A 23400-nucleotide genomic window follows, 5' to 3' on the forward strand; every position below is an offset into this window, starting at 1 on the left:
ATTTCTCTGTTCCTTTGATAACTACCTATCTCACAACAGCCACAATGTGTTTGTATAACCTTGTCTTGTGTTTACTACAGCTTATTGAGTTTGGATTTCCCCCTGTTCTCCATATTTCTCTCTCTTSGGAAATAAGCTGACCTTTGAATTCAAACACATATTTTCGGTAACTGCTTATTAGGACAGATGGTGTTCTCTTTGCATTATGTGCGACAGCTCTTGTGACTCTAAACACTGRGGAGATATATCTGGAGTATTAATTTGTTTATTATCTGAGAGAAAGCTCTTGGAAGGTGCTATCCAGTGCTGGACATCATAGGATTCCTGTGGAATGCCTGATAGCAAGTTACTGCAAGTGTCAAGAGATTGCATTTATTTGCAGAAAGGGCAAAAGTAGAAATTCAATAAATACATGAGAGAGAAAGACCAAGACTCCAGTTACCTTTTCATGAGTTGAATCTGAAAATAGTAAAGTAAAAACACAATACATTGCTAATTAACAACAGCCAGGAAATAATTCTTCCAAGTAGTTTGAGTTACTACATTTCTGTACTTCTACCTCTGCTGCAGCTGACAGCATTACATTGACTTGTACATGCTATTAAAGACCATTAAGAGTAAAAATTATGCCTGTAAAAATGACATTTTAAGCTCTTGTATTTCTTCCCTCCTAGTGATTCAGCAGCAATTTTCCTCCACTTACATGTCAAAAGATTTTTTTTTCCTAGCTGCTGCTACCATGCACTTCCCTTGTATTCAGAAAGCCGAGCTGGGTTCCTTCTGCCTCTACATCGTTATCCATAATAAGGTTCTGCAATCAGAACGTGGGTGACAATTTTGCTGATGGCAAGTGAGGCAGAGAAGTATGCACTTTGCTTTTCCATAGCTCAGCAGGACTTCTATTCAATGGCCCCGAGAGTCAGATAATAGAAATTTGTATATGTTAACAGAAGTCATTGAAGTCGCACCGATTTTTGCAGTAGCTGACGATTTGATGTATGTGATGGTTTGAGCATTTAAACAGCTATTTATTCACTGAGAGAAAAGTAATTATATCTCTAAGATTATCAATAGTTCTAGTCAAAGGCTGAAATAACGACATTTTCTTATGCTATTATGGTTCTGCTTCCTTTCAAGCTAGAGTTGTTTTCCTGTGCTCATAAAGAACATCTATTACATACTGGTATGACAACGTGATGGATGAATATAAAATGTAATACATATACATGATTAATATTATGTCCAAGTTTAATTAAATATTAACTCTTACTATTATTAGCCAAAATCCATCTTTCTGCATTTCCCTGAAAATGTTAACTTCCCTGTTACCCAAAGCAGAATAGATGATGCAAAACRCATCCTTCCTTCTGCTTCTATTATAACATTCTTAACTGAAGGGGAAATACAAGAGTCCCTTTCTGCAGCAGTAGATCTTCCAAATTGCTCCATAAAGTAAAGGTTATTRAAATACTCTTCCTTACCCATGACAGATACTTTGCCACATGTGGCTGAATCAAGAGTTAACATTTTATAGATAGCCCAAAAGGACAAAGCCATAGTTCTTATGGCCTTACTGAAGTCTGTTGAGTTCCATCGTGGACGGATTTCATACCAAGGATTTGTGATCTGCCAGCAGTCATGTTGTGGCTCCAAGAAATAATAGTGCAGTGGCCACACTCTGCCTTGAGGAACATGTACGTGACTCTTCCAGGTCTTTCAGTGGAAGTTCCAGTGATACAAACCATGGGGATTTGTTAGTATGGAGATGAYTGATTCCCCAAAATGAACCTCATCTGATATGCACATAGCCTTAATAATTCTAAAGCGTGGTAGGTGCACCTCTACCATGCTCATGAAAGCTATAAACAAATGCTCAAGGTTCAGTGGTTCAGCGCCACAATCTGTGGGGCAATTTCCTCCCTATTCCTATATCTATCACCATGAGTGCTGCCAGAATCACATGGGAGAGCCTCAAACACACAAAAAGTCAAGCATTGTGGTCAGTTATGACCCTCTAGTGTAGATGATGTTTGCGTTCCTCACCAAATCTGTGTCAGGGGGAGAGCTGCCCTCRGCATGTCCCCAGAGAGCAGTCCAGAAATCCTGAGCTCTTGTCTCAATCAGCCATGCTTTGACCAAATCACATCTCTCCCCTTGCTTTTTCAGCATTACAGAAACATAATTACTCGACTGTGCTAGATAATTCCTTGCCCTTAGAGAAAACTTAAAATATCTCCCTGGTTTGCAATATAATTTTGTTTGAGCTATGGGTATGTAGACGCTAACCTGAAAGAAGACCCTAATATATCACAGACACACAAATAAGCACCCATCTTGTGCATATATATTATATGTATGCCATATGTTTTTTATCCTCACTGGGGCCAAAATAAGCTGAGGAAAATTTACTGACCATTCATACTGAATAATTTTTTAACCTCTGAAAGAATCTAGAAAAAGAAAATGAGAGGGTGGGAGAATTGGGTTTTATTTGTTCTTTCTCAAAGTTAGGGTGCAACATGCACAGCCATACAGGCTGTGTGCAGGAGTCCAGAAACCCAGGAGTGTCTGCAGTGTCTGCTGAAACACCCTTTGGACACGAAGGTGGGAATGCTTTGTATCTGGTTCCTAAAGAACCGCAGGACAATGTACTGCAACAGGAGGCAATAAAACTCAACTAAGTTTCATCACAGATGACTCTGTCCTGTTAACCCAATATCTAGGATAAGGCTAAATTCCTGGGAAACTCTCTGTTTATGAGCTGCCTTCCTTAAGGCCACCAACTCAGATACTGAAGATACTGAACTGTACTRTGGGAAAACTGTTGTGAGTGATGAGTACTTTTATTTTAGAAGAGAAAAGCTTCTTTTTGYAGGACAGATGTTATATAATAATTCGGCTAATTCAGAAAATCCYCTTGCTTGTCTTTTTGGAGCTCTATTCTGATGTGCTCTACAAAAGCAAATTTGAACATGGTTTTGCACACTTGTCCTCTCTTCAATAAAACCTGACTGGTTCRAAGTCTTCAGCTGAACCCTGACAATCTTGGGAAGTCTAAGGAACTAGAGTCTCAGCTTATTYGTGCCTATGTAAAATCAAAACAGCACTTTGCTGATATTTCAGTGAAAGTAGAATCTGGCCTCCAAATAACCAGATTGTTACCTTCTTYGGAGAGAACAACTCTTTCTCTTTTCCTTTTCTCCACAAAGCACATAAGCTATAGTCTCTAACTGTGCCAAATAAACGAAGGTTATGCATTGCTGGTCAAGAATAAAAAAGTCTTAAAATTATTATATCTAACAAAATTAAATTCTTATTAGAAAAACAATGGCCTGCTGGTGTTGAGATAATTACACGGAGAAAAATGCTAAAGAGAACAGTTAATTGGAACTGGATAAATTTAGCTAGTAATACAAACAAATGTATGCTGCCAAATGGAGATAGAAGACTCCTTTATAGTCCCTGTGTGGGTTGGTGCATGTGCGTGAGGGGCTTATTGGCAGCAACAGTGGCAAAATAAATTACCATATTTCTAGAGGGTTTGTAAAGATTAATAAAGGACAGTGCTTCCCTCAGGCTGTGCCATGACCATCTGCTCTGTTATTTTTCTTACGACTCTCAACCTGAAGTCTGCAATCCTGTGTTAGTTTTCTTGCTGGAAGTGACAGAGCGCAGAGTGCTGACATGGACTACTCTACCGCTGCGTGTCATGTCTCGGTCTTGGGACGGGCTCTCGGTTTATCCTTGCTCAGCTCCCTTTCCCTGCTGGTGTCGTGCTGCACTATTTAAGCAACTGTGTGCTGTAAGTGACAAAATGCCTTTTTAGCTGAAAAGGGTGCAGGGGATTTATGGCCTGATGCAAAATGAAACCTGGAATTTGTGTCATATAATCAGGTTGCCGAGTGCCTAATCATTACTGACTGATAGATATTTAAACCTAATAAGTCTCTTCACTAATAATACTTCCCCTGCTAGCCAGCTACCAGATGTTTTGCTAAGCACCGTYGGACTCAGCTGCTTTCTGCCTGTCCTTGAGAAAGATAGTATGTCCCAGTGCGACAGARGTTTCCTACCTGGGCTAGCCATTTGATCTTCCTGTGCCTCARCTTTGTCACCCATAAAACAGTGATAGATATGATAGAGCATCTGAAAAAGCGAGGGAGCAGCCAYAGTGAGCAGGGAAACTTTGCCATTCCCATGAATGCTCTCACATCCATGTTCCCGAAATGGAGAAAATCTGCCTCCCTCAGAGACAGGGACTCCTTACAGAAGCAGTTCTGCTGCATAGTGCAGATTTCTCAGATTGTTAGGAAACTTAAGGCTCTGAAACATCATTCATCTCAAGGGATTGTGTTAATTTGATAGCTGAACAGTACATTAATGTTAATTAATGTTTGTAAATGGCACAATGAGCATCTGTCACTCTAGTGCTCCAACACTCTTCGGATACATCTGCTTTGCTTTAGCCTTAATTTAGCAATGATTATGTGGTTGTGTTTGAATTCTATTAAGATTAGTTTTGAATATACAAACACCCAGCTAGGTCTGTTATGTTGCATGTTATACAGCAAATTGCAAATGTTTTTAACACTGCAGGCAAACATACCTAATGCCCATCAGAAATGTAGGCTTGGAGGGGAGCTTAGCTGTCTGGGACACAGCCGAGGCAGCACAGAGGATGTGGTGAAGTAGTGCAGTGTGCTGAGAGACAGAGGTGCCTGACGTGTCTTGCCAGCTCATAGCATGTAGTTCTTGCTTGAACTCCTCCACTGTTTCACCCCGCTCTGTACCTGCTGGGAGATCAGCGGCTGGTCTTGCCAATTTGTGCCCAGTGAGATGTTTTGTGGCCTCCTCCCTCAGCCGAGGAAAAAAGAAAGGGAGTTTTATCACCCACAGATGAAACGAGTGCTGTGTCCTCTGTGCTGCGGGGCTCCTTGCAGTGAGCATTCGGGGACCTCAGCTAGTAAATATGCAGGGTCACTGCTTTTCCACACCCACCTAGAGGGGAATGTCCCACCTGCCTCTCAGGAACCACAYCTGATCCACCACACTTCCTAGTCCGACTGGAGATGTTGGCATTCACCAAGAAAGCTGTACATATTTTGAACACTGACTGCCTGGGATGTTTCCCTCTCCCTGTCTGACTCCAGGGTAGGTAAGCCATTATGTCTTGCATTTAGGTAGGAACAGCTGTTCAAAGAGATCTCTGGCCTAGACCTCTATTCGTTCAAGTCTATCTCAGCCCAAGCCTACAGACACTTAGGATTTATCTGTTTGTTTCTCTTTTTCCCAACATTTTGAGACCTAATTGTATTGCAAAACTCTGTCCTGGAAGAAAAAATTGCTATTCCTGAGAGGTTAACAGTATTTGCAGACTCTGTCATAGTTTCTTGCTCTATTTATATTCAACGCAACTTATTGCATAGGCATAAAGAATGCATAGGCATGCATAAAACATGCAATAAATTAATAAATAATTTGAGGTTAAACATTTCTTTCATTTTAGAATAGCAAAACAATGATGAAAAAGTGTACCCAGTGACAGAAAAATTTGGATTCAGTGAACCCTGAGGAACCTCTGATACCTTGTACAAGTATGTTTTGAGATGAGACTGAGAGTATCTGCAGGGTCTCTGCAGTAATTTGCTCCTTGTGTCTGACTGGTAAAATCAGTTCTTCCAGTTCATCTGGTTATTTCTTGAGATTTTCTGAAGACCTTGCCAATTGCCTTTGAGAATTAAATCCTGAATGTGCTTTTTCAGAGGCAGTCTTGAAAATAGATACAAGATATTATCACACAAAGGTCTTTTCATGCAACCCAAATTGAATCCTGAGTACAATAACCCAGAAAAAAAAAAAAAAAAAAAAAAAAAAAAGAAAAGAAAAAGAAAAAGATATATGCCCTGAAATAAAACAGAAGGCAGGAGATGTATGAATCACAGAAAAAACACAAGCTAGAAAAAACACTCTCGCCCCTGAAGTTTGAATGAACAGCAGGGCAACAGCTAGCATAAATGAAATAAAGTACTGTGAAGGAAGCAGTGCTGTCAAGTGTTGCTCAGAACAAAATAGGCTCCGTGAGATGCCAGGACATAGTCTGTGCTCCTCCAAAACCCACTTGTCAGAACTGGTTTGGCAGTAGTGACAGAGAGAGGCTAGATGATGGGCTGAGTCATGCTGCCCTGGACAGAAACCTTGGCACTTATGTACCCTATTATCTTCTCTGGGCTATCCACTGCTATTTTCCCACCTACTCTGTGCTGTAACCACTGTTTTGGGAATCCTCACTGGGGATAAAAGCAACCTCAAAACAAACAAAAAGTTGTTAGAGACTCAAGTTTCTGCCAACAGCCTTTAAAGCTTATCTGTGAGGATCTGCAGATGAGAGAGATGTTGCTTTTATTCATATCAGAGTGAGCTGACCTGAAAAGTTGCTTGGAGATGACTGCAGAATACTGCAAAAATCAAATTATCTGGAAGCCTTTTCAAATCTCAATGTTTGCCCAAGTTGGTGACAGGTAAGCTCAGAAAGCCTATAGTCCAAGCCCCGAAAGAAAGCTTTAGCATGGCAGTTAGAAATTAGGTGACTTTTCCAGCCTGTTAAATCTTCTGTTRACAGCATGTGCTGGGTACACTGCTCATCTGGATTACAGACTAGTTACTCTATCAAGTCATTAAGTGCTGTCAGATACCTACATTTTATTTAATMTGCACTAGGAATAACACAACATTTTGAGTTCAGTTTGAAAAAGGAAGAGAATTTAAAGAATTCTCAAAAGGTTTAAGGAATAGGTGGAATTTAGAAAAATTTTGTACTTTTAGTCTATTAAATGTGACTGAGGTTTGATATTTTCACTTTTCATCTTTATCACAGAAGCAAAGATTGAAATGGTCTCCTTGACCTTCTCTAGGGGTGACCTCAGATCAGAACACACCTGGAAGTGTTGCTGCCAGCACAGTCACARTAAGGTCGTGTCAGATTCAAAAGGATAAAAAAAAGTGGATTTAAAAGGTATTTTTAACTTTCTTTTTACATGAAAATGGATCCACTATTTTATATCCATCTCTCCACCYAAGCTTCCTCTCCACCCAAGCTGTTAAAAGTCCTTTTTGTCCTACTTGCAGAGAAGGTTTGAAACAATAGCCAACTTCAGGGAGGCCGAAGTGAATTAATCTCTWTGAAAAGGACACAAAAATCTTCTTGTATAAAACTGTGATCTCTGTTCTGCATCCCTAAAACATTAACTTCRAGCAATTTTGACAGCAGTAGAACCAAGACTGGCTTCAACACCTCTGCTGTGATACTGGCAGCAGGGAGAGAAACGCTTGCCACTAATCCCAGCCTCCGCATCCAGGAGGGAGCTGGACCCACAGGTCAGGCTGTCCCACAGCAGAAACCACATCAGAGCAGCTTCCTGCATCTGAGAAGGACTGGGGTCAAGGGCTGGGGAGGAAACAGCATCTTCCCTTCATGTTCCCTTGTCTACAAAACCCTCCTGTGCTTAATTAAGAATGTGGAGAATCTAACCAACTCCAACATTTTATATAACAATTCTACTCCCAGTGCACAATGCCTAACATCTGCTTTACTGATAATTGGCTCAAAGTGGCAATTGGTCAATGTTTTTAAGATAATGAGTTTCCTRTTCATGTTCCAGCCGTATAAACTTCCAGATAAGGAAACATGCTGTAGCCATCGCCCATCAGCTTCTATCTGGATACGCTATATATTTGGTGGTGGCCCTGTATCCCACAGCAAAGGAATTCTGCCAGTCAATGCAGAATTTAATCAAGGTATCTTTTGAGGTCTGGCTGGGTACAGAATCTTTRAATGAAAGATGCTATTTAAATATCTGTTGTCAAGATGATGAGAATGATTATGGTTATTTTAGCCACGTAAGTCATACTGAGCAACAGTATTTTTAAAGGTATTGAAAACTCTCCACAGAACTCAGCTGAAAGCTCTAAATATTGCTTATTAGGATAACTAATAAATTCTTTAGGATTTTGGCTTCATTTTGATATTGCAAGAAAAGTTTAAAAGAGAAGAAAAATGTTTAAATTTCCCATAAAGCCTATTCACCTTTTTCACCACCTCTACTTACCTCCTTATTAGCTTTCACTAGGGTCGACATATAAATGAATGTCTTAGAGAAACAACCTCTAAAAACTGGGGGATTGCTGTTCATATTTTTCTCTAGTAATAGAGAATAATCTAGTAATATGTGTCAAAATGTATCTTTTAGTAATACGAGTTTTCATCTGGATATGTGGCTGTTAACTACAGGAAGAGCAGTTCTGATAGCACTTATAAGATAYATCCAATATTTTTGGAAAAGAGAAAGACAGATAATTTAGTGTTTTAGTACCTGAGGTATGACATAGCACATCAAGTCGTACACCAGTCAGGTCTTCTCTCCAGCCACTCACAGTGAATAACACCTGACTTTCTCAAGGAGAATAGCTGTTCTGCTAAAACAGTGTCCTGTGCCTGATGCATCTCTTTCCATGATAGTTGCAATCTTTTCTGTGGATCCATGTTTCAGCACATCTTTATTTTGAAGAAGAAATTCTGCCACATTGGATCAATAATGCAAACAGAACTATGCCAGTTTGAGAATCTGGCTCATTCTATCAATATAAATCCTGTTCTTTTCAAAGTCTTCCTACACTGACGAGTACCAGAGACGTCCCTCAAAAAACAGCTACCAAGAGAGCTCTATTGCTATACAGAACCCAGTAGGTTTGTATTTGCTCTTCAGCTACTATTGATAAGTAACAACATTGAAGAAATTTAAAAGCAAATTATTATACTATTATACTGTCATTTCCTATGTTCTTCTATTCATACCTGTCCAGTGAAATGCAGCATAGATGAAGGATTGATGCTGTGGTGAGCAAAACATCTAGGGATGTTCGGACCAGGCAGAACATCTCTCCATAGATCCAGTTGTCCTGAACCAACTCAATGGCTCCAAATGGCATCACCAGTACAGATACCAGCAGGTCCGCAAAGGCAAGTGAAACAATGAAATAATTGGTCTTGATTTTCCTGCAAGATARATGATGATAAAATTATGGTGGAACATTTTCAAAGCAGCATCCTCTRTAAATGGACAGAGATTTCCATCTGTGATGGGGTCTAATTCACTCTATTATACTACAAAGTCCTCTCTAATGTACTCCTCACCTTATATAGCCACCTCTAGCTCATTCCTAGTTTGAAAGCCAAACATCCACCGTGTTCCCTACATAATGCATCTCTCTGCTCATACAGGAGGGGTAATAGGTGCTCACAGGCCTTGGCATCAGCAAAGCGGCACTTTGGCCATTTAGCTCCTGACTGGCTCAGCCTCACAGCTTGCATTTTCAAAGATGGACAACAGAAGTTCAGATACAAACTCCTCATGAAAGTGAGCCCTCAGAGAGTTCCTCCTCCCATGCAGATTGAGGTTAAATCTGTTGAGAAAACAAAAGTGTTTTCCTTGCACACTGCACAGTGCTTTGAGGCCTTGTGTATCCTACTAGTGCTCCATCAATGGAAATGGCCAGACTATCTCTCTTTCAAGTCATTCTCTTCCAAAAGAGTGGGAAAGGACAAAGGATGATCATCCTTTGTCTCCAGGAGTAAGAGMGTTTCAAACATGCCCCTTTCCTTTTTTTTTTTTTTCATCCTGCTAAGTTGTGATTCTCTCAGTAGGCTTTAGCAATCAGCAGCAGATTTCAATTCACAGCCAAGAAATGTCACTGTGGTTCTAGAGAAACTTCTTCACTTACAGCCAATGGGCATTGTTGGGTCTATGGGGTAAAGTAGTAAGTTTCCCCAGACTTCTGGCGATGGGTCAACACCTACAATACCTGTGGTGGAGGACTAGGTAGTCAGATATAAGTGTAGCAATGGGAAGTAAGTCAGGGGGTGCTCTAAATCAGTGTGGAAGACAACTGAAAAAGTGACTTTTCCTATGGTACACTTTGCATGGCTCCCTGTGCAACATACAGTCTATTTAAAGCTCCTTTGCTGGTGTCAGAAAGAGCTCAAAACCTGATGGTTATATRGGAAAGTAGGTTCCCATGTGCTGATTCCAGGATAGGAAATATCTGGCTAATGTACTCCTGCCCAGTCACAGCACACATCTCATTAAACTTATTGTCTTATAGCCTTCACCATTGTGACAAAGCCCACACAGATAACTTGTATTTTGCTCTTTGTAGCTGTGCTACTATTAGGTATACTGCAGTATAAGGAAATCAACAGGGTGTAATAAAACTTATTACCACCATGTTAAAGACTACTCCTTTTTTTCAATTTTTGCCTGAGTGACTATAGTTGAAAAAAGACTGGTGATAAGCCAAAATCTGCTCCTTGGCAGTGCTGAGTGGAGGTGCAGGACTGGGAAACAGTCAGGCCACTGGTGAAGGTCAAAAAGTAGTGGGAGAACCAGTGTGGGATGGGTCAGAAGAAATCTGAGCACTAAGGGCCATGTGCAATTGCTGTAAGACACACAACTGTTCAAAAGGATTTTTAAGGCCAGACCACACATCTCCCATGGCTCCAGGAGCATTTGCCTCCACTGTGGCGTGTGTTCCTGTGCAGCAGTGCCAAAGCTAGCTCCAGAACAGGAGCAGGACTAGCCACAGAAGCAGGACTTGGCTTGCACACCATGTCTTTCTCTTTGTACTGTTCCAGGGTCCCAAGTCAGGCTCTCCAGACCAGGCTGTATTGTGTTTGCTGGACTCACCTGGGCTATACCATGAGGAGCTGGTGCCTCACTGGCCCATCGCTGCCTTGCATGCCTGGATGCAAGTGCAGCCCATCACCTTCTCATTGCAGGCCTTTGGGACGTGTGGAGAGTTTGGGGTGGAGGAGGAGGATTTTATTTTAACTTATAAATTGAGAAAATCCTTCCAGAAAACACTGAGAAGACTCTAGACTGCAGTTATAATTTTAACTTGAAGAGCACTTTTTAAATCATAACATTAAAATAAAATTAAATCCATTAAGAATCCCACGCAGAATACAACCGAAGGCTGTTGAATATCTCACACTGTTCTTGAGGCTTGTCTGACAAATCCCACAGTTAGCAGCAACTGCCCTGAGACAGGAATTTTGCTAACGGCCCCCTGAAAGTCACTGGGAACACCTACCAAGCTGTGGCAGTGGGACACACTAATTGTAACAGGTTCTTGATCTGTGTGTTTTACTGATGGGCTTGTTAGAAAGACAGTTTGAAATGAGAAAGGAAAAGGGACAGGGGCCAACCTGCTTCTCCATAGAATTCCTGCTTGGCTCTATTTTTCACTATTTATCTGTTTTTGATCTTGGGAGTGCTAAAAATGTGGTGGATGKATACTAAAATGATCACACTCCCATAATACAAATCTGAATCCGGACAAATTGAGAACAGCGTGAAAGCCTGGCGGTGCCGTGACGCTAACGGCTGCAGAGGGCAGAGGAGAGAGACTGTTCTCCGTCGCAGTGGTGTGTGAACTCAGTTGCATGCAGGGGGCATTTTGCAGGGCATTTTGGGTGGTCCTGCCCCATAAGTCCCTGCTGTGGGAAAGGACCGGGCTGGGCRGCGGGGGGGCTCACCTGAGCTGCCTGTCCCTGCACACGGCCACCATCACCAGCAGGTTCCCCAGGATGGCCATGAGTATAACCGCTGAGATAAAGGTGAGCAGCACGATCTTCTCCGCTACGCCGAAGCCCTCACTCGAACTGGGGAGCACAAGAAAAGAAAATGCAAAGGAGTCTGGAGGGGAACTGCCAGCCGCAGCGTGAAGGGCACCATGCGGGTGCATACGTTCCAGCACGCGCAACAGCAACGTCCTCCATCCCATCCCAGCGAGAAAGCGTCTCCACCAAATCTCAGCAGCATTTAACAGTGCAGATTTCACATTTATRGGAAAAGCTGAGAGTTGTGTCCATCACCAGAAAGGCTACACATGAAGAATATCTGCAATATCTGTTGCCCCACTGTTGGATAAACTGATGAATACCGAGAAGGAGCTCGTTTTAGAGTGCTGAAGATAACTAAACAGGTGTGCACTGTTTTCTGAAAGTCCCTTCCACTGAAGTACCTCTGGATGAAAATGTTTTCATTCACTTTTCACTCCAGTAAATAATGGTATTTTCTATACAGAAGCATTTTGATTTTATTTTCTTTTTTTTTCTGTATAATCTTTTCCCTTGTTCCCTCTTCTCTTCACTGTGTAAATGTGAAGTGAGAGGAAGTGTGGCATTTCTTTTCTACTTAGTAACTTTTTCAGCATTGGGCAAAGGAAAAGAAAAAAAAATGAAAAAGAAATACCCAATCTCCGCCTACCATGATATTAGTAATTTCCTTCAGTTAATGAGAATAAGAAAGAAAAAGGAAGAAGAACGTAAAAATACAATATTTGACATATTTTAAGTTTGTGTTTCCAAAAATATTTTGTTAAACGTTATGAAAAAAACTTTTTCCATTTTGAAGACTGCAAGACAGGAAGGTAGTAAATAGTATGCAATAAACAGCATTCAATTTCTCATAAAATTGGTTTTATTGTGAAATTTTTTTGAGCAACTTTTAGGCTATTTGAAGTTATGTATCCACAACAAAAGTCATCCCAAACTTTCACCTGTCTGTRTAACTTCAAGTATTACATTAGACAGATGAGAACGGGTGTTTGTTCATAWTACCAAGTGTGACTAGAGATAAACTGACATTAAGAGCATCACTCGACACTGATTCAGCAGGGAAATTTCTTCACAGTGTATGGAGTTGGTATTCAGCAGCCAGGATTAATGTGAGATCTTTCAGATAATTGAAACACTGAAATGGTTTTCTGATTTAGTCTCATTTGTTTGTTTGACTTCCTCTMGGGTCAGTTTTTATTTACTAAATATATTCCAGACTGTTACACTTCAGCTCATTGAATTCTCCTGATTTTGGCAAAAGCAAGAAAAGATTAGAAACTCTGCAGAAGTTCTGACATTGATTCCTGTACCATTTTAATAAGCTTCTAATGACTGACTTCCCTCTAAACTTGCATTGCAGAACATCCATTTTTGTACTGAAAAGGGATGGCACTTTGAGGATGACCTTCGTGTTTGCTGCCAGTTGAATTAGTGGATCAGGCTTGAGCCTGCTGAGGTTCTGCATGGTGGTGAGGGGGCAACTGGCCTGCTCTGCTTGAGCATCTACAGTGTCTTAGGAGTTTCTTGATTTTTAATGTTTTACAAAAAGAAAAAAATGCATCCAGCTGCTGTGTAGATTCCCCCAGACGGATGAGGATGCTCACGAACAAATAAGAGGAAAGGAGATGCCCTGACCTCACAGTCATTCCACAGAAACATAAGGCACCAGGCAGATATAGGCAGGTTCAAAAACAAGTGTAATTAGGCTATAATGCAGAGGCAAATGCATATCCTAGCTTCACAAATGTATGTCTCTATGCCGTGTACAGTGCTTTCTCCCCTGTGAGAGCACACACACATAATTCCACATAATTTCATCTGTTCAAACCAGGAGTGTCATAACTTTCATGCAAAGTGGACAATGGCCCTGAAGGAGCTGTGTCAGCCACATATCCCTCTGGAAGTGGGGGAAGGGAATACTACCTGCATACCAGGAGAGGGGATCTATGTGGCTGAGGGCAAAAGGGGCCCAGTGAGTAAGSAGTCTTTGTCTTGCATTAAACGGAATAGTCCAGCAGAGATGGCAAAGGCACAACTTCTTTTTTTACCCTAATAGTTTTCATTGCTAATATCAGTCTTTGCTTAATGCAGAAAGGTTGCTGGTGCTATGTTGAATAGGTCAGATTTGGCCATGRGTTTGCATTCAGCAGGTCACTTCTTTTCTGAAAGCCAATTATGGATGCTGAGATAGGAGAAAGGCAAAGTCAAGAGTGGGTTTTATTCAGCATCTTAAAAGAGTTTGCACTTAATTAGAAAGACCTGTCTACTGAGCTTAACATGACTTCAGTGAGGGCAATTAAGGCCCCAAGAAGTACCCACATGCCTTTTGAACAGCTGGTAGCTCTGAACAAATTCTTTCATCCATTCAGGAATGTCAACAAGTCTTTGCCAAAACTAAATGTGTGTTTCACGGTATTTATTGAGAGCTCTGCTTCCCATAGCCTTGGCTTACTCTTGGACAGTTACTGAAATGAGTGGGTTTCATTTCTGCAGTTATTGCAATTATACTGACATTGTTGTCTTCAATTTTCCTACATTGGTTTAGTCACTTTCTCACATTTGATATAAGAGAAGCCACATCAATCAAAAGTCTGTCTCCTTCATCATTCTACCTCTGACAGTGGCCTGCAGAAAATGAAATGCCTACATGCATATACTAACASTTCCCTTGTATGCTCCCTCATCTTCCAAGGGTCTGTGAGTCAGGGGTTTTGTCTTCTTTCTCTTCTGTTTTTTGAATTCCCAGAGCATCTCTCACAGCTTTCCTCTTATGACTAGTAATAACATGCTAAATTCAAACCAAGCAAATGACATCTGTTTCTRTGCTCCTTGATCGCCAGTGGCCACTCCAAATTGCAGATAAAGACTCTTTCCTCAGAAACCTCAAAAACCTTTCTCAAAGGAAATTGAGATCTAATCCCTCATGCTGGCACCAGAATCCCAATCTACTCTACAGAATCGGTCACTGGACACATGGCTGGTCCTAGGAAATGGTGTCACTTCTCCCCTCCACAAATTCTCTCACTTGCTGTCCTGTCCATCTCCACTTACACCTGACCTGAATGATCTCMTTCCAGAAACAAAGTCCTTTTCCTCAGATATTAGGAGGCAGGAAGCTGGGAGCTAGTGAAACATGAATCTGTACTGCAGCAAAGCCAAGAGCCTGTTYCCTCCCATGTGCATTAAGCAGAGCAGGAAGCACACGGTAATATTCCTCTACTGGAACAGCACGGACTGCTCTCAGCCCACTGTTTGCCCTCCTTGTGCAGCTGGCTCTTGCAAAGCTGAGGAAGGTTAGGCACTTGCCAAACATAAGCATTTTGAACAAAACTGATTGTCAGAGCCTTCATTAATAATGTTCATCACCAGAAGACCCCACRAAAATTAAAAGGAAAAGGGAAAAAGGAAAAAGGAAAGAAACAACTTCAAAGGCAAGTCTCAGCCACCAGCCACCTAGCTGGGTACATGGCGGGGGGGATGAAAAGCCTCCCCAAACAATGGGAACGCCATGATCAAAGGCACCTTGATTACAGATCTGTAATTGCACCTATCTAAATGGAGCCTTCATAAAAGACTAACATTGCTCCATGACTGCATCTGTGAAACAAAATGTCAAACTACACCGAATAGCTCCCCATAAAAGATATTCCTTTTCCTTCTGAGCGAGCATGGCAGCACAYACATGCTGTCTTAGGGGTAATGAGGATGATGATGGTTTCATTTATATAGAGCTAAGTAGAGAGTTAGATTTATATTTTGTTTTATCTAGCTTTGCCTGTCCTGCTTTTCCTAAACAATACTCATCACCATGGTATTTGAGYACCTTGCATCTTCTACTCTGCAGCAAGTACAGAGGGAGAGAGACAACTTCCCTGTCCCCAGGCCCTGCCAGGAGGGTATGAACTGTTTATGGTCCACGCATAGGGCTTGTCGCTCCACCATGGAGTGCCTTGGGAGGGAGATCTGGCAGCCAAGCCTGCTGGGTCTTGTCTGGGGGTAGCTCTGTGACTTCGAGGCTGCCTGCTGAGAAATCCTCACCCCACCCCAGCTTTGGATGGGGTCTCTCAGACTGGCTGTAATCCCACAGAGGGAGTTTAAGAGGAATGAAGCATTTTGATTTGACCTGTCAAATCAGAGAGCTGCTCTGCTCTAAAGGCAAAATTGTTTTGCACTCAGACGTGAAAGGTTCACAGTAATCAAACCAACATGTAATAAACACCTGGGTGAACTAAACTGTCTGCTCATCTCCCTGTTTGAGAAACCTAGACAAATATCAAAGCTACCATCTGCTATTGCCACCTGAAGGATGAGCCTCTCCCCAGGCACCAGTGCTCAAGGTAGGCATGATCAGCTCTTCACATCAGTTCTCCCTCACTAGTGTTGGATCATTTTTGTGAAGATTTACCCTCAGCTACTCTTTATACAGCCTTGAAAGCAGCCAAATACTAGACAGCTGCATGATGTAGTGGTGGAAAACTGGGTGTTTCCTGTGTGTTGCTGACTTTTTAATCCACACTCTTCCTGTGGTGATTTACACAGGTCATTCTGCAGGTCTTGGGGGAGGAGGGAGCTTAGTGGATGCCAGAGAAAAGGGTCTGGAGGTGGAAAGGAATCATGATTTTTTACTGTGCAGCTGGGACAGAAATAGCTGCAAACACCTCTATCCTCTTTATTAGCTGCAGGATTTTCTGCTCCCTTCTCTCACAGGCTCTGAGWAAAAAAAGATTCTTACAGCTGAGAAGTTATAACTCTGAAGTCATCACTCAYCAAGTTTTGTCCTTTGGCATGGGAGACTGATACTGAATTTCAGATGGGAGAGGACACCCAACTAAACAGACATTCAGAGTGCAGGGTTGTGTTTCTGGGTGGACGGGAGATCYGTCTTTGCAAGGGAGGTGTTGGCTGTCTCCTTTTGTAAGACTCCCAGATGTTTTCCTCTCATTTTTTCTCAAGGGAAGGACAGAGACCATAACAGGAGGTGAAAGGGCTCTGTCCTTGTGCTTSTAGACACCTTCCTGTGTGAACACGTTTCCTTGTTGAGACAGAGACCTCCACCTCTCCCAACCCCCTCAACTGCAACAATCTGTGCAACTGAACAGGCACTAAAGAGTATTCCCCAATCCAGGTCTTTGGTGCACAGAGATTTTGAATTTCACTGGTCAAAACAATCTCTGTAAATGCCAAAGGAGATCAGCACTGAGCCACTTTTTGCAAGATCTTGCCCTGCTTGAAAACTGAGGGATGCTTCAGCAATAGACAGACACAGTCCTGCAAATCTCTAAAAGACACTGACTGAGAGATTTTGATCTACTGTTTTTAACAAGGAGGTTAGCAGAAAAAAAGAAAGTGARGATAGGTAGGTCACAAACATGCCCTTGCATGCTCATCTGTGGAGCATTTGCTATGATKATATTTTTGGAAGCATTTAAGAGAGCTTGGGAGATCTCTCCAGAGTTTTTCTTTCATGCCATGTTCTATTGCTCCATTGGGGAAYGTCCAATAGACATGTGCATCACCAGGAGTACAGGAAGCATGTTCATCTGCGTTATACTTCTGTACATCTGCCTTTTGAATAATCTATCATCAAGTAGGAATATTTGTTAATTATTCAGGCYCAGTAATTCAAAGCTGTTAATAATGAAAGAAGTAGATATTGCTGTAAATTAAAATCAATGGTTTGCATAACATCTTTGATCAAACCTGAACACTTTAGCTTCCAASCATGCTTCCCTGTTTAAGAAAGCAGAGATTGATGGGTTTTCTATTATGAGGAAATGAGATTCAGACAGAATGATTGTTGGTTAGTAGGAATATAGAAATCACTTAAGGAAAAAGGTGAAAAGCTGATGAGGAATGAATGTTCAAAACCCACATATGGAGGCATTTAAAAGGCTTGTCTRTGTAGTCATTACTATTATCAAATAAAAGTGTAATTATTTTTTTCAAGCTCAATTTCTACTTTCCTGTAAACACCTCAACTTTTCTAAATGACCTCAAGTGCTTTTGCATATTTTATGCAGCAATTAAACCACACAGATCAGCCATGTCAGTAAGACCAGGTACATTCCACCTTGGGTTTTCCTTATGTATGTCACATCATAATCTCCCCACTGTTGCAGTGTGATACAATCGCTAATAAATAGTTCAGCACTGAGAGYGGACTGGGCTCCCTGACACTCCTGGGTTTGGGCTGGGGGCAGGTGAGCATGCAGCCAGGCTCTGGCCCCATCCTGCGCAACATGGGGTACTCGGGCCAGGAGAAGACAAGAGATGATATCTAAGAAGGTTTACATAGGAGCAAAAGAGAGAGAAAGAAAGCACAATAAAAAAACTTCTCTTTAGGGTATAGAGGAGAGTAGCTAATAAAAAGGACTCCTGCCTGGTCAGAGAGCCACTTCTAAACTGGAGGGAATAATTCTGCTCACAGAGGTGTCCAGAGCATCCCAGCGATGTAGCAGGGTCCTTAATATGAGGTGCTTGTGTAATCCTCACTGAAGAGGAATAGAAGCTTAGGGGATGAGTTTTATCAGGTTGGCCTAGAAAAGAGTTCTTCTCAATTTAAGAGGGGCCTCAAAGTGCACGGGGAATGTGTGGGGGAGTTGCTCCACTCTGTTTTCAACCAATTCATGGCTTTTCAGTCTGTTACTGCCAGTGTCATGGTATTCCATGTAGGTCTTTAACCACAAATAAGATGTAATTTTCCTCTTCTCCTCCCCACTGCYCCTGATTACTTCTAGGGATAAAATCAGAAGTTGCTTGATAAACAGTTAAAAATCAAGTATGTTCCTTTATGAATCAATTTAACAACGTGCATCTCTGTATAGAAACATGACAATGCGGAAGAAATTATTTGATCTATGTTTTTCCAGCTGTTACCATATTCTTCTCTACTGTCACCTAAAAATATTAATCAGAAGTCAGCATTAATCCATCAGTGTATCATTTCTTTTAATGCATTTAAATGTTACACTGCTTGTGCTGCTCCACTTCAGACTGTGCAGATAGCAGGACCAATTCTAACAAATTCAAACCAATTACCTACTTCATCTCTGYGTTAGAAACAGATCAAGATTAATTAAACTATTGACAAGCCACAAACTCCATTTCATGCATCAAAATAACTCCATTGTACTGTTAGTTTAATTGAGTGAATTATTTTTTACTAAATAAATTGCATGGCAGGGGAATACCATTTTACCAGTGGTAAAGTGTAAGTCTGAACCTCAGAAAAGTTCTGCAATCTGACTTGCTTCCACTTGTGCTGTGGGACTTAAAACCCCCCACACTAGTGCAAACAGTAGCTCTAGTCAGACCATTGCTTCTATGKGCAAAGGGCTGATGCTGAGACCCAGCCAGCTCAGCACTGCTAGGAAGCATTCTCMCAAGCTACGACATGAGGATTTTGGCCGGCTCCTCATGGTCAAAATTACTGATAGCATYGCTGATATCACAACCCTACTCTGCATACCTCCTAAATGCCAAATGCTACAGTGCTTAACAGAGTTAAGTGTTTAAATAGCTGATAATACTGATKAAAATGAATTGTCAAGAACAAGCAAAGAAGACAGGCTATTAAAATGTTTTAAAAATTGCTCTGTGTGGGATGYGTAGTCAATCAGATATGTGCTAGGAATGCTCTCTCCATTCGGAGAGCAAGTGTGTGCTGGAAATGCCACCTGCCTGCTGTTCCTCAGGAGACTTTGTAATGCTGAATGTGGGTCAGAGCAATGGCCCGGGGGTCTGGCACCAGCTCTGCATTCATTCCGGGCTTTGAGACGACTCAGACTCAGGTCGCCAGTCAAGACTCCAGATGCTCTGAGTAACAATCGTAGGGAAAATGAGCTTCCTTCCTGTCTGTGGAGTTTCCTCAGTTTACATCAGCAGAAGCTCCTGCTCTTTCTACTTAACAGTTACATGTGGGATTGAAATTTGATCCTTCATCATGATCTTCATCATGGAGATAAAGGTCTGAGACCTTGAGAGAGAGAGTAGTTTGCAAAGTTGTATAGGAAATGTGTAACAGCACTCGGAAACCAATACAGATCTAAGGAGTCTCGGGGCAGTGCCTRCATTTTAAGGCCTTTCCCCCAGTAGGGAAGTTATAGCAGAGTCTAGAAGTCAGATCTGTTCCTGCTTTTTATAAAATGAAGGATGAACATCTTGGCTCTGCTCCTTCTCAAGTAACAGATAAGTATTACATAATTTACACCCACATACGAAACGATACTCCCGTAACACTTGCGCATGTAAATACAATCCTTAAAAACCATTAGACTGTCACCTAAAATATAAGCTAAAATTAACTTATGAAATTAACTTTAGATCAAGATCATGGTGTTTACAAGAAGGAAGTGCAACTGCTACTATTACTCTCGGTACTTCTCTTTCAGATCCACTAACAACTGCCATAGGAGATGTCGGGTGCAAAGCACTGCACAACACATGCAACAATCCTACACATTTACCTGGAGTTTGCAGGATCTTGGCACTGGAGTTTGCTCCTTACAATACACTTCCTCGTTTTCAAACTTGACTACCAATGCCCCCTTTTTATGCTGAATATTCTCCTTTTATTTCCACATAAACATAACAATACTTTCTGGGTATGCCAGGTCCCCTCGTTTTAATGAGGTTACCAAATACACTAAAGTTATGAAAAATCAAACTTCTGGTTTAGCATGGGTAGGAATTTAAGCACTATGTTGTGTCAAACACTTTCTCATCAGTCATGTCACTCCTTTTCTGTATACACTACAAAGTGCAGCAGGGATGTTGTTACAATCATTTCTCCTTTGTAAATGCTGAATAAACTAAAGATCAAACATGCCTTTAATCAAAAATGTCCTGATCAGTTCCTAATTAGAGTTGCTTTTCAGAACTAAGCGCAATGCATCTACCAAACCATATATGTCAGTCTAATAAAGAATAGAAGATGATGAAAGAACAAGAAAATAAACCTGCTATCTGAATAATGTGATTATTCTGTATTTTCCAGATAAGTAGTTATTGCCTATTGCATGTCACATATAAGTTTTCAACAGAGCAGGCTCTACATTCAAGTGACAAATACGACATAGCTATGCTTAGGAGATCCGATTTAATGCAACACCTTATTTTCCCAGCAGCATTCACATTGTCATTCATATCACTTCTATATTCCATAAATGTTGAAGAAAAAGTCTAGTAATTACTTTAGACCAAAAAGGTTCATAATTTAGATATCACGTATAATAATTTCACTTGTATAGAGACATAAAAGTAACATCATGATTATTACTTTCTATTACACATGCACAGAGGGATATCTCAGGCTCTAGTACTGAGGTCTCATTTTTGAACCAGGAAAACCTTTGTTTACATCTTTGCTGAAAGCCTGCAAATGTGCTGTAAGAATTTAAAATCAAAAAGCATGAAAGTCCTGCTCTGCCTTGTAAGCAATGTTTGCATTTAGGGAATTAATATTAAATGACAGGCAGACAGTTAAGGCTGGTGGACGTGCCCTGCCATCATCCCGTATATTAAAAAATCCAGACTGTGTTACTTTTCTCACCACTTGTTTACACCTTGGACAATGAAAGACAACTGCAACTATAGGGTATATAACGTTTCCTGYAGAGTTTAACAGTTTTGAGAATCATGTGGAATGAAAGAGGTTCTTGCTGTTACTCCTGCAAATGGAAGACTCGATAGAGACAAGATAATACATTGATTTGGGGAATAAATTTTATTTAAGTTACCCCTCTAGACTCTCAGCCACAAGGAAATCAGTTCACATCTCGTTCATTACAAGGCCGTACAGGCATTACAGGACGTACTTTTACTTCTTTTTGAAGATAACRTATGAGCTTTCTTAAAGCACAGAATGGTAGCATTCGTGGTGAGTGCACCTTGAAATATTTGACCGACTGACTGGTTTCCCTATGGAATTGAGTTTCTCTTTAGTCACTCCACTAGCGACACAGTTTCTGAAATGTCCAATCAGCTGGCTGTATTCTGACACAGAACGAATCAGTTAGAAAGGCAAAAAGTATTTTTTTGAGAAGTCATGCATTTCCTGCTCTGCTACTTTAAATTACGCTTTACCATAATGATCAGTTTGGAAATGCTAATTCTAGAGGTTGTAGCCTGAAATCTCCCACTCTCAGAGTATTCATCCATCAATTCATTATGTATGAATCTTGCTTTTACGTTTAGGCTCCAGATAGCTGTCCTTTCTCAGCAAAGACATGGAAAATCCTTGAATATAGAATGGACCACTTAAATCTCTTGTTTTATTTAAACCTCCTTCTATGTCCTCAGCTAAGTGCATGTTCCAAATATACTCCACAAAAGCCTTATTAAATGTCTCAGTTTAAATAAAGATGTCAGCCTGGGCAAACTGTAGGACAGTCAAGCCTAAGTGAAAAAAAACAGACAGTTGGGACCACTTTGTAGATGATAAGTGAAAGCACTCAGCAAAGATGCAACCCAGATCCCACCTGGGAGTCACTATTGGCACATTTCACTGCACCTTGCCTAAGAAACTCTGTGTTTGCTCATTTGTGATTTCCTTTGATTAGCACRTGCAAGAGCTTCCAGGAGCAGTGTCTGACAGTGCTTGTCTGCAGAAACCCTTGATGGAAATTCATAGAAAAAAAAATATTCCTGGAGAACAGAGCAATGCAAATGGAGGTACCTCTTATGCAAGGGAGTGCAATGACCTACAGGTTACTTGGTGACATCAGTGTAGTCTACCCAGTCACAAATTGTCCTCTAACCTTCAGRTAATCATTCAGAAAAACTTAGGTTTTTGACTCAAAGTATGAATTAAAACAAATTTAAGAAATTGGTRTTTGATGCATAAATGGGAGGCAGCTGCTGCCTCTCAATTCACTCACTACAGACTGATTTTAAAATTTTGTTTTAGTTTGACAACTGACCACTTGCAAATAAATTATACCCTAATATGCTGAGTGTCACAGSTCTATAATTTTCTCTGCCACAGACTGAGGAACCTGCTCCAAGAACTGTGAAGAATAAAAGAAAAAAAAAAGAAGAAAAGTAAAATACAAGAGGAAAACATAGGTAATAAAGCCAATAACTACACAATGACACTGCTTAATAAACGACATCCTCACTCAAGAGTGAGCAACATCAGATGCGAAGTCCTTCAGAATGGAATATAAGCTAGTAAACTGTGTATCAAAATGGAAGACAAATTAGGAGCCCTACTGGAAGTTAATTGCTATTGCCTAGAGGTGAAGATCTGAAGAGCTGAAATGTGATAAAATAGATCAGAAACAGAGGAGCAGATTGAGGGTTTAAAAGCCAATAGAAGGGAGGACTGGGCATGTCAGCTGTATCACAGAGGGCTATATATAAAGATCAGGGAAAAATCAGAGGTATCTGCAACCACCATCTTAGACGCACCAGGAAAATGACACTGCAAACACAATGCTATTGCTGTTGAAGTGTTGGAGAAGGGGCAGACTAAGAAAAGAGGCAAAGGCTCAAGAAAGACAAAAGGTTATGAACAATCATTTGCATTCATGGGTAATTTGTTCTATTTTAGAGCAGGGAGACTGGTTTCCAACCTGGGATCTGCAGATCCCTGGCAGGTCTCAGCTATTCAGACTGCTCAGTCAGAGGTAAAAAGGGAAATCAGTTGTCACTGTGCTTAAATTCATTGCTTAGGTGCCTGCAAAGCCATTGGAAACTTTACAGGACCTGCCAATCAGAAAGTGTTG

The 23400-nt window shown here is 41.0% G+C and overlaps 1 protein-coding gene across 1 annotated transcript in view; it reads right to left on the reverse strand.

The window, feature by feature from the left end:
• Positions 1 to 23400, reverse strand: part of HTR4 (5-hydroxytryptamine receptor 4) — a 93260-nt gene that overhangs the window by 58404 nt on the left and 11456 nt on the right. Inside the window, exons 2-3 of the mRNA XM_085317839.1 lie at positions 11591 to 11716; positions 8852 to 9052 (exon numbers count right to left, since the gene is read on the reverse strand). Coding sequence (XP_085173965.1) covers positions 8852 to 9052; positions 11591 to 11716 — 327 coding nt within the window. The remainder of the gene's footprint in view (positions 1 to 8851; positions 9053 to 11590; positions 11717 to 23400) is intronic.

This window comes from Rhea americana, unplaced genomic scaffold (assembly GCF_003343005.1).
Source record: "Rhea americana isolate MKP2758 unplaced genomic scaffold, rheAme1 scaffold_51, whole genome shotgun sequence".
Taxonomy (NCBI): Eukaryota; Metazoa; Chordata; class Aves; order Rheiformes; family Rheidae; genus Rhea; species Rhea americana.